We start from the raw sequence: 12,738 nt of genomic DNA, 5'->3' as shown, positions 1-12,738 counted from the left end.
GTGCTAAAATGACAAATGGGACACCCTACAGTTTCGTGGACTTAACGGACATGTGCATGCGGCGGCCTTTGTAAGTCTGTAAGGCCACAAGTGCACATGAAGTGTTCCATTTGGGACAGGGCCTATATACGTATATACGTACCTATATACACACACGCATACATTCAAACACATACGCTACCAGTCAAAAGTTTGGGATCAGTAAGCACAGGTGGCAGCCAACAATGATTGATGAATTATACACATACTGCAAATGCGAAATCTCCCAAAATTGGGTTGTGCCTTGCAAAATCTGCAAGCACTGAATGAAAATACAGCCAAGAGTAAAATAACTATTCTTATTGGAGTCCAGATTTTAAGTTTTATATTGCTTCTCTGTTTATGCACAGGGCTGTGGGTATTATTTGTTTATTCCTCTATAATAAAGTTGGGCTGCCTCTCAAGTAAAAGTTTGTTTGAGCTGTTCAGCTGCTGTTGTTTATGGACATGTTCAGAGCTGGAGATGATTTGGCCATGCCTGTGTGAGGGATATTTGCCACAGTGTTCAAACTTATATATATATAAAACCATCAGAATAAAAGAAATTCTCTCCGATTTTTCTGTTTGTATATGTTTGCCCAACAGAGACTCCCTCCGGATTTGAACCTTCTTGAGCTTGAGGAGTACAGAGATAAGCTGAAGAGACAACAAGCAGCCGTAAGTACCACATTCAGAGAAGTCTATTCAAACGCTACTAGAAGCAGCCTTTTGTCACACACATGATATCTCTGATTCTTTTGCACCATAACTGCTACTGTTTTGTCTGTGACATGACTTTGTGACTTGACATGATTATTATAATTTTTTTTTTATCTCAAAACTCAATCAGACTAAAGTCAATACATAATACTTTTTAATAAAACCTGTTAACGTTTAAACAATAAAAAATAATGAAATTAGCTTTGGAAATGCTTTTCAAAACTTTTCTTGTTTTTAATATTGATAACACTGATGAAAGAAAATTAAGGAACAAATGTTGGTATTATTATTATTAAATTTGAATAAATAAAAATTCACATTCTAATGCAAAAACGTTGCATTTGAATTTGAGGTGTATCAGGCAGTATTATTAGTGGCACACACAAGATGCAATGATGATGTAGGTGTCATTGCATTTTAATGCTTTTTTTTTATTTTTTTTGCCTATCCAGTTGAACCCACTGGATTTGGCACCACTATGTTGTTCATTCACAGTATTTGTGGAAAATATTTAACAACATTGTGGAGATGTTGTTGTTTACCTCAAAACTGAAACCAAGTTGTTCACGCAGAATGCATATTTATCGCATTTTCTTATATATGGTCAACAATTATGTATGATTTATAATCAGTATTTTAAACATTATGCAATATTTTCAAAGATAGTAATGTTATTTTATTGCTTTGAAGAAACACGCATTAGTAATATTTTGCACACTTTTTTATTTAATCTTTCCATGACCGAAAAGTCAAGGGAATTATTAATCCCGTTTTCTGACTCCTTTCTTAGGTTGTTTCTCATTCTGGTACAAACGTCACAGTTTTATTAGTGTTTTTACAACTTCCCAGTATGTGGTGTAGCATGCTTGTGAGTGCGTGAGTACATTCTGTCTTGATCCAGGGTGATTCACAGTTCACTGCTGGCTGCGGCCTTAGAAAAAGAGGAATGTCAACCTTTGTTGTTTCTTGCTTAAGATGCTTGCTTATGCACAGCTGTCCTATTGGCTTTAGGGTGAAAGATGAGGTCCTCTGGATCCTTGGGGGTACCCAGTGACTCAGTCTGATGCTATCTGTTGTGGCCGGCCATGGGTAGACCGTTTGCTGGCAGTGCAGTGGCCCTGGGGTCACTAGGGTCTTGACAGACAGCTGCAGGCATCAGAGGAGGAGCTGTGTGAGATGAAGTTCCTGCTGAATGCCATTAATTCTCACACTCACATGGTGTGGTATTTTATTCATGATTTATGCAAGCTCCTCCAGTGTCATTTACATAAGAGAATGTGGCCTTATTGACAGTAATGATGTGTTTTCTCGCTCAGCCCATCTGAAATGATTTGGAGTTGGCTCTCTCTGGAATGTCCATGTGCACAGTCTCTGAATGTGTCTTTGGCAGATGTAGGCTATTGTGGATTTGATGGGTCAGTGGGAGAGAAATCCATCTGGTCTATTGGAGGTGGCAGCCTTTTCTTCTGCTAACATGCAGCTCTGACACTTCTTTGGCAGGAACTCATCACTGAGCTAATTGCTTGTCTGCGGTGCAAGTGTGTTTCAGAATAAGCCTGTTTTTTTTTTTTTTCTTTTGCTGGGCAGGAAGAAGTATTCAGTACTGATAATATTCTCAGCAGTTGTTTCCCACTAGGATTTGTTGCTGAATTGGGCTGACTAAATTTTAAGTACTGTTTTTATATGAAAATAATTAATACGTATTTTGGATATATGGAAATCCATTGATTTACAAAACTGGTTAAGATATTTTTTATGGAAGCATATGGGTAGCAATATTCAATTTGGATTGTAATATGCAAAATGACAATGAAAATGCATTTCTGTATTTACATTTACATTTTCCAATACATTTGTGCAACGTTTGAGCAAAATAAAAATTAAAAATGTAATTACATAATTTTCATTTGCCATTTTATACACTAGTTTTAATATGTAAAATGAATACTAATTTTAATGCTTTATAAGTTGCGAAATTAAAATAAAAATGTATTCTAGAAATGTTTAGATGCGTTTAACATATTCAAGCAAAAACTGTGGCAAAATTATAATTCAGATATTATTTTTCTTAATTGCATTTACACTCACAGTCAAGACATTCATTCTTTTCATTCTTTTCGTTCAATGTCCCGCAAAAATGCATTCCGAGCCGATCAGGGCTTGCAGAAGGTCAAGAGACTCAAGACTCAAGAATATTCAAGTGAGAGAACATGGAGAAGACAGTTGTACGTGTACGCTTTGATCATTTCGGTTCAATATTTCATTCGCACTTGTGGGCGGTGCTGAAACGCTGCTTTCATCTGATTGGTCGAATCGGCATCACCTTCAGCTCAGTCTTTTCATTCTTTCAGGCAGAATAAGAGTCACTGCGAGTGTGACACTGTAATGTCTGAAACCACCGCTCACTGTTAATTAGCATAATATTTGAATCAGATGTAGCCGGGCACATAATTCGTGCTACTGCGACTTGCAAGTGACCCCTTTAAATTATTTCTAGGTTATAGTATTGTATGAATATTGTCCCACTGATAAATACAGTCCAAATAGTTCCGTCTCCTTGACAACAGTGAAGTTTAAATAAATATAGTTAAATTCATGAAATAAAATTAAATAGGATTTTTTGGGAAGGTAAGTCTGGCCAGTTATACAGCAACGCGAGTCAGACGAGTCTGAAGATCTGAGCTGAATTCGGTGAAACATTAAAGTTCTAGTCAGTGTCAATTACTCTCATAATAAATAATAATAATATTGTTACCCGTATTTTTTCGGACTATAAGTCGCACCTAAGTATAAGTTGCATCAGTCCAAAACTACGTCATGACGATGAGGAAAAAAACAAATATAAATCGCACTGGACTATAATTCGCATTTATTCAGAACCAAGAATCAAGAGAAAACAGCATCGTCTACAGCCGCGAGAGGACGCTCTATGTTTTCAGTGTAGACTACAGGAGCACTGAGCAGCATAGAGCACCCTCTCACGGCTGTAGACGGTACCTGGCGCGACAGCATCGTCAGCAGCGGCGATCCACCTGTCACTCAAGTGGACATGCCCTTAATTATGCAGAACTTTAAGGCTTAATATAATTTAAACGGATGAGTTGCAAAAAAAATTCACCCCCTCACAGTTGTCACGAAGGGCAAAATTAGCAATATAGACCAAAATCATTTTTTGCACCAGGCTGTAAACATGTTTTTTTCTGCTATAAAGTTGGGCATTTTAACATGGGGAGTCTATGGGACTGACTCTCTTCTGCAGCCAGCCTCAAGCGGCCAGTCGATGAATTGCAGTTTTAGTCACTTCCTTATTGGCTTCACGAGTGAGAGCGCGAGGTTGCCGCTCGAGTGTCACACTCGTAGTGACTCTTATTCTGCCTGAAAGAATGAAAAGACTGAGCTGAAGGCGATGCCGATTCGACCAAGCAGATGAAAGCAGTGTTTCAGCACCGCCCACAAGTGCGAATGAAATATTGAAGCCATAAACCGAAATGATCAAAACGTACACGTACAACTGTCTTGTCCATGTTCTCTCACTTGAATATTCTTGAGTCTTGAGTCTCTTGACCTTCTGTAAGCCCCGCCTTGTTCACGCAGTGATTGACATGGAGGGAGGGGATGGAGACGTGATCTGCTCGGAATGCATTTTCAGTGTGCACATTGAATTTTGCTACATTCATTGCGGAACATTGAATGAAAATGCAATCGTTAGTATCTTGACTGTGAGTGTAAATGCAATTAAGAAAAATAACATTTAAATGATCATTTTGCCACAGTTTTTGCTTGAACATGTTAAACACATCTAAACATTTCTGTAATACATTTTAATTTTAATTTTGCAACTTATAAAGCGTTAAAATAAGTATTAATTTTACATATTAAAGCTAGTGTATAAAATGGCAAATGAAAATTATGTAATTTAATTTTCATTTTCATTTTGCACCAAACGTTGCACAAATGTATTAGAAAATGTAAATGTAATTTTCGGTTACATATATATATATATATATATATATATATATATATATATATATATATATATATATACACATACATACATACATACATTACTGAACCACAAGGTATTTTCAGAAACAATTGTACCCAAGCTGCCATCCCAAAATCACACTGCTGGTTGCTGCTAGGATGAAGTCATGTGAGAAATGTTTGAAAGTGACCATTTTTACACTTGTACACTTCTGGAATTTAATCAATGATTGGTTTATGAACTGGAAGTTTTTTTTTCATTGCCCAAACTTCACCTTGAACAACACAGTAGGACACAAAAGCATTCAAGTGATTAATTCTTAAATGCATGCTTTTAAATAAGCCTTCTATTGTTTGTTGTATCTGGCGATGAATGTCAATCGATTCTCTTGTAATATAAACAAAACCGTATTGACCAGGGCCCGACAGATATATCTTGTTTACTGGCCTTTGTGTTTACTCCACTAGTGTCTAATGGAGTTTTTCTTTCCAGTCCTAATTAAATGTAATGCTGTTTTAGCTGATTAGATGAATACGGAGAAGTCTTTTCTTGTATTCATTAGCTAAAAGGAACAATATTAATGATGAATTTGATTAATATTCGTTTGTGTCCTTAGGAGAGATTGTTGTAATTGGAAAATAAGATGGAATTGTAAGTTAGTCTGAATTTGAACGTAGGTCCTCCGTGCTGTAATTTGGATTTGTAGAACCAGCGGTAGAGAAAATTGCAGGCTGTTTACTGCTCTGGTGCAAGCACTGGTTAATAGATTTTTAATTAGAGTTATTACCCATGCAGGAATCACTCACAGTTGGTTGCTGGAAGGCATACAGAGAGAGTCTTGTGCCTCGCTGACGGACAGCTTTGCTTGTCATCGTGTTCGGCGAAGTCAGACAGAGTGTGTTGACCACCTGTTTTTAAAGTCTCTGTCTTTTAGTTTTTGGAAACAGCACACCGGAAGGCTCCTCACAGCTTGTTTCTTCATTCTGGCATCTATCCGCCCTGTGGGTCTTTTCCAAAAATGAATGACCAACAGGTGGAGCAGTGTGCTTTGTGGAAAATCACAGGCTCTCCTTCTGGGTCGAGGTCTCCTTTGGTCATCTTTGCACAATGAGAAAATGCTTTTATTCAATCCCTGGCTAAATTGCAGGTTTGCTTGGCATTAATAACACTGTATCTTTCCATTTTTACCGCTTGTGATTTTAATAATCAGTTCGAAAATTGCGGCTTAAAAGGATAGTTCACCCAAAAATGGCAATTGTTTGATTTATTCACATTAATATCTTTTTAAACCTGTATATGTGCGATTTTAGTACCACTGAGATACTATAATTTTTTTTATCAACTGTTTGAATTCGATTTTCTTCAGTTTTCATTTTAATTTGTCTTTTTTTTTTATATATATATAATTTAAGTTTTTAGTGTGTCTGTTTCTATTAATTTTATTTCAGTTTTAGTTGTATATTAGTACTATTTTGTTTTCATTTCAAATTTGTCTTTTTTTCATGTGTTTTTATTCATTTTATTTACTTTATTTACAGTTTTTTTTATTATTAGTTTTGTTTCAGTTTTAGTTGTTAGTACATCTAGTTAAACAATGAAAATTAGAATTGTTTCCTTGAAAGCTATCTGAAATACAATATCTCTAATTATTTAACCTGTTAAATGTCACCCTGTCCCGTATACGGGACACCTACGTTGACTATACTATATTACAATCAAATCTAATCTAATCTTGACAAACTATATATCGTTGGAAAGGTCTAAGACTCCCAAATATATATTTTACCAATATTTTTTGTTAAAAATTATGTAGGAAAAGTAATAGATGAATTTATGACAAGAGTGCACCCTCAGAAATCCACATTACAAAAGGAGCTTTTACCTTTGTTTTAAAAAAAAGACTTCCTCATTGCCTTTTTCTCTATCACTTTTTAGAAATCATCAGAAGTTATATATCACTTGAAAACATAAAATCTCAAAATTCATCCTTCAAAACCCATTTTAAAATCAGACATTGCATTACCATGTAAATGGTACATCAAAATCATGTTACAAAATGTTTTCAGTCATGAATTATAAAAATTTAGGTTTGTATCATGCACATTCATGTCTATCTTCAAAAACATGAGTGACAGTTAACAGGTTAAAGTAACTATTTTTATGGTTTCTTTTATTTTATGTAACATTAATATTCCTGACCTGTTTATATAAAAAAAAAAAAAAAAAATATATATATATATATATATATATATATATATATATATATATATGTATATATATATATATAGTCAGCAGGGTTGGGTTGGACCCCATTAACTTTCATTGTATGGCTTTTTGAAGAAAATTATTGCTTTAAGAATCAAGTGCTGATGCATATCTAAGAGCAAGTTGAGGTGCTCTTAAAAATGTCTCTTTCAGTTGTCTTTATCACACACACACACACACACACACACACACACAACCCAGCGCTCTCCTGCCAGTCGGACTCAGCTTTTCGCACAATGAGATCTGCTAACATACGCCGCTGCTCAGCTGAGTCTGCCATCTGTTCAGCTCTCACTTGACACACCAACACTTCACTGCCGTCCTGCCTCTGGTTCCTGACAGCCCCACCAGGTGACGCACAGATCGATCGAAGCGTGCCTCAGTATGCCTTATATTTATGCCTTGACCTTCCATGGAGCCATTATTACCGACTGAATGTTTGAGTACCCCAAAAAAAAAACATTTACTATATTGTTACAGAGTCATGGCAGATGTGGAAGAAATGAAAAGTTAAAAATATACTTCAATTCCATGTTAAGGTCTCAAGATCTTCATTTTACTACCTTTAAAGCCTTAGCTAAATGCCGCAAATGATTCAAAAGCGGTGTTAAATGCACAAAGCTTGGACATGTTGAACAGATGTTAACCTTTAGCTTGTGCTCTCATCTTACAGGTATCTAAAAGAGTGGCAGACCTCATTTTGGAGAAACAGCCTTCCTATGTTAAGGTAAGCAGTGTGTCACATCCGGAAAAATGGGTCTGCAGGATCAATTCAATCAACGTATGACTTCCAGCTTGTTCCTTTTTCATCAAGGTTAGGGAAACAATTTGGTATTTACAGTAGTTAAAATAGGTTTTTGTGGTAAGCAACATTATATTTTTACTTTCTCCTCCATTTCTTCAAAAAAAAAAAAAAGAAATTAATAAAAATAATCTGGGATACATTTACAATGTAAGAGAATGGGAACAGTCCATAAATATTAAAATACTAACTGTCTCAAAAGTATAGCCAACAAATATGCATGTTAACATGATTTTAGTATGATAAAATAATCTAATCCTTTATGTGTAAAGTCTTCATGAACCATAATGGAAATTAAAGTCTTGCTTGGAGGCTAGAAATGGTCCTAAATCAGAGCAGAATGTCTTAAATCCAAAAAGTCATTGGATGGCAAAATAATATCTTTCTCATTATTTCTGTTTTCCAATGCAAATATCTCGACATCGTTAAATGAAGATATATTTATTTGATGCAGAATGATCATATGAAGTCTTGTTTTCTGAGAATTTGAACAAAATCAAGTGAATTTGTTTGGAACAATACCAAGTATTTGTGAGTGGAGTATAAAAACGTTTTCCTTTTGAATTAAGTAGATTTTTTTTTTTTGCCTCCAAAAATGGTCCTCATTCAAGTCCATTGTAAGTGCCTCATCATGACCTTGACTATAACAACATCCTAGTTTCCTTGGTGATTAAACCGTTAAATTCTCTAAATATGTGTTTGTTAAAATAAGATGTGTGCAGTGTGTTTTGCAGATGAAGCTGAAGATGCGGTGTGATTTTGATCTCAAATGAGTATTTCCATGCAATTTGGGATCAAAGTGGAAATAAGAAAGTGGAAAGACTGAGCCAAGGCTCTGTGTCCTCTTCCCTCCGGTCAGGGTTCTCTCACATCCTGTGAATCCCTTTGAAAGTGGATCACTTTGGATCACTTAGAAATTTCTCTTTAAGGTATTCAGAGCCTGAAATGCTCAGCTTTGATCCAGGATTTTCACCTCACACTCGATGCATGGAAATGTTTAGTGTGTTAGGTTCACTCTTGAGAAACCCTGATTGACTGAATAATGCATCATGTTCATTGATGGATGCAGTATTCTGTTTTTGTCTTGATAATGTCTTGTTTAATTTTAACATCAGAGGGTCAAGTTGAGTTCTCTCCTTGTCTTTTGCTGTTCAAAATTGAACTGGACAAAAGCCTTCAGAAAATATGTTTTTTTTTCCATGATTCAAATAATAATTTACCATGAAGGATGTTTTACTCTCTGTGAGTGGGTGGAAAAGAAGACTATGTTGATTAATAAAATCAAATTTTTTTTTCACAAAAAAAAAAAAGAAAAAAAGCATTGCTTTAAAAAGTACATATATGTTTTCTTTTCTGTCCACTTTATGCAGCTTGGCTGTATATGTCATTCTTGAGAATAACTCAGTCTGTGAACTTGGCCGTCCCTAAAGGAATGCTGTCCAACTCACTTTTGTATTATGTGTGTGTATGTGTGTGTATGTGTGTGTGTGTGTGTGTGTGTGTGTGTGTGTGTGTGTGTGTGTGTGTGTGTGTGTTTGTGTGTGTGTATTGAGGGCTAGTACGGTGGTAGAGATAGAAATGTGTTACAGCTATGGAACACACAACAGTGCCTCTACAATACCATTCATAATTGTGCCGTTTTGAGATAAAAAATAAAATAAATGAAATAAATCATCAAGGCTACATTAATCAGTAATACAGTAATAATATTCTAAAATATTATTGCAAATGAATTTGTAGCAGTAGAATATGTAGTTTTTATTAATATATAAGATTATGATTTGTTTTCCTGTGATGGCAAGCTGAGTTGCTCCAGTCTTCAGTGTTACATGATCTTTCAGAAATCCAGGATTTTTTAAATAGCATTTTAAAGAGAGCATTTTCCTTGCTGAATAAAAGTATTATTAATAATAAAAAAAACTTACTAACCCTGTTTAAATGATAGTTTATTTAAATTGCTAAAAGTAAAACAACAACAACAACAACAAAAAAATGTTTTGTTGTTGTCTTACACAATAAAGATGATGCATTGTGGAATTTTTTTAAAATGGTTAAATGATGATAAATGGCTGAATTTAGAATTTTGCTCTATATTTACGGAAAATACACTAATCACTCATAGTCAATATTGATGTTAAAAAGGTCAGAATTGCTAAATAATGGTTTAATATTAAACCTTGCTGATACATTGATCTATCATAAACTATCATGAATTTTGGCCAAACAATGGGCAATATGTACAGTTATACTGTAGACGGTTCCATCTGGTGATGCTGGTGGCTTAGATACAACATGCTTCACGTCTTCATCAAAACTGGAATGAAGATATTCATCTTTTGACCTCAATCTCAGTCTTTGTAATGGACAGCGGAACAGAAAACATTTAGATATTACTGCTACGGTCATGTCACAGTCATGCCCTTGAGTCATTGTAAGCAAACACAATAGGCATTAGATTTTCTTCTTGCATTAGTCATTGTGTAGGACAAGTACCATATTTCATGTCTTCTCAGATGCTTTTATAAAACATTGAGAATGCACGTTGAATAAAATACATTCACATCACTTCAATTATTTATTTTGACTTATTTATAGCTGAAGTTCATGCTTTGAAATTCTAATTTTAGACCAGCCTTGTAATCTTGACATGTAATATTAAGTTTCAGGAAAACCCAGTCATACATTATCAAAAACTAGGGTCACCAAAGCACACGTGAATAGAAAGTGCTATTTTTAGACCCTTGTTGTCTTAAACAACGGATGATAACTCTTTAGAAATGTTTGCCGGAAGGATGTAGAGAGAAATATAGTTATTTGTGTTCTATTTGAAAAGCTTTTAAGTCTGGTTCTATGCCACAAGCCATTTTACACCTCAGCACCCTGCATTTGTCCCAGGCTTTTCAGAAATAAGATGGGAGTTCAGCCTTGCTTTTGAGCTGTATTATAGGCCACCCTTGCTTTTAGATATCTGTGATACATTTTCTTGTGCCTGTCACAGAAATGGTCAGTAGGTATATCACATCACTTGGGCTCCTTTCCGAAACTTTGCTGTATACGGCAAACATTGCCTACTTATGTCACCTTCTAAGGCAGGGGTGTCAAACTCAATTCCTGGAGGGCCGGAGCCCTGCAGAGTTTTGTTCCTACCCTGCTCCAACACTCCTAACATGTATTTTTCAAATAAGCCTGTAGGACTTGATTAGTTGGATCAGGTCTGTTTAGCAAATCCGTCATAGCATAAGCACAACTGGGACTTAAAGGGAATGGGAGATGAGGCTCTGATTGGTTTATTGCACATTATACCCAAAAAAAACAACAAATAAACACCCGTTATTCATTAAGAGAATGGGGACAACCTGTTTAGATCATACGCCCGGGCAATCTGATTAAAAAAAAAAAAATAGTATTGCATGAAGCTAGAATAAAATGTTTTTTAAGAAAATATTGAATGTTCAAATATTCACACAATATAATATATATATATATATATATATATATATATATATATATATATATATATATATATATATATATATGGCTTTTAATGCCTTTATTAGGACAGGACAGTAGTATAGGTTAGAGAGAATTGGGGATTGGAAAAGGACCTTGAGATGGGAATGTAACTCAGCCGCAAGCACAAGATGTGCAGTATGTTGACACACTAACCATGAGGCTATCATTGCCCATGGCAGTCATGGTCAGGGGCGTGTTTTGGGGTCATGTTCCATTGGGGGCCCCCTGGACAATTATGTGGAGCCTAAACACACTACTGGCCTTGGTTATATTTAATTTTATTTGTGAGTGAATTTAATTACAGAATATGTTTTGACTAAACACATTTGTGTGTACTGAATGGGTTTTAGCTCAGTGTATTTGGCTGCAGTGTGTACGTGGAGACAGTGAGTCACTCTTGCTTGAGCTCTGAAGCCCACTGGATCCCTAAAGGACCCTGTGACTCAGCGGGGCTATGGCTGGGTTCAGCTTCCCGCGCTAGTGAGGGCAACTCCAAGGACACTTCAAAAGAGACAGAGACAGAGATTCCTCTGAATAAGTCGCACAGATTCATACTGCAGATGCCTGGCTAAATGACCGGCCTGTGTTTCTTCAGCAAAGACACCCTGTTAACCTCACGCCTTCCATGTGTTTGTCATTAGACTGAACGGCAGAACAAATCAAACACTGCACTTTCTGTTTTATTCCTGTTTGTACTGTCATCTATTAAACGGTACTTTAGAGTCTGCAGGAGGTTCTCCAGGCTCTTCAACTTAAAGCTCAATGCGGTCTGTTCATCTCCCAGAAGCCTTCCAGGTTTCTTCCGGGTATCCGCTATTGAAAGCCTTCTGAAGAATGAACGGCTCTCCTTGTGACACTTCGCATAAGGAGCCTCTGTTTCTTCTGCCCCTCTCTGTGGAATCAATTCTTTCCACCTCGTATTTTTTGGCCAAATAATTATCTTTAACGTGACACTGGAATGATGTTTGGGTGCTGAAGGCTGCCTCTGTGTTGGCCAGACCTAATGTGCGTCGAATGACTGGGTCACTCAGTGTGAGCTCACCTCAGGCTGTGACAGCTGCGCTCTTCAAAACCCAGAATGCTGAGAGGGGGGGCCTTGCATGAGAAAAACCTCGCAAAAAGCCCTGAACTTCAACTGTCTATTAGTTTGTGGACATGTCGGTGTGGGCTAAGGGAGCATGTTCTTTCTCATCATGCTGCTTTTCTCATTCCTCTACTAAAAACCTTGTCACCATTAACATCTCTCTTGCTTTATTGTTCATAACGGGCCTGAACAGATTGCCTAATAGAAGAGAACATCTCTGGTCTGAACCCATTAAGCATAGAGGTTACAATGGCAGTTATCTGTGAGAGGTAATATCCCGCTATATGGAAGGAAGGTCATAACCATTGACTCATTTCTCTTGTCTACTTCAAAGGAAACCAGAGTAGTGCT

At 36.2% G+C, this 12,738-nt stretch overlaps 1 protein-coding gene across 3 annotated transcripts in view; it reads left to right on the top strand.

Moving 5' to 3' along the window:
- Positions 1–12,738, top strand: part of LOC113119375 (syndetin-like) — a 123,701-nt gene that overhangs the window by 6,524 nt on the left and 104,439 nt on the right. For all 3 annotated transcript variants that reach the window (XM_026288806.1, XM_026288804.1, XM_026288807.1), the window contains exons 4-5: positions 625–696; positions 7,662–7,715. In XM_026288806.1, the coding sequence (XP_026144591.1) occupies positions 625–696; positions 7,662–7,715 (126 nt within the window). The remainder of the gene's footprint in view (positions 1–624; positions 697–7,661; positions 7,716–12,738) is intronic.

Source organism: Carassius auratus, chromosome 19 (genome assembly GCF_003368295.1).
Source record: "Carassius auratus strain Wakin chromosome 19, ASM336829v1, whole genome shotgun sequence".
NCBI lineage: Eukaryota > Metazoa > Chordata > Actinopteri > Cypriniformes > Cyprinidae > Carassius > Carassius auratus.
Note: the sequence above shows the minus strand (reverse complement) of the source record. Positions and strands in the feature narration are given on the sequence as shown.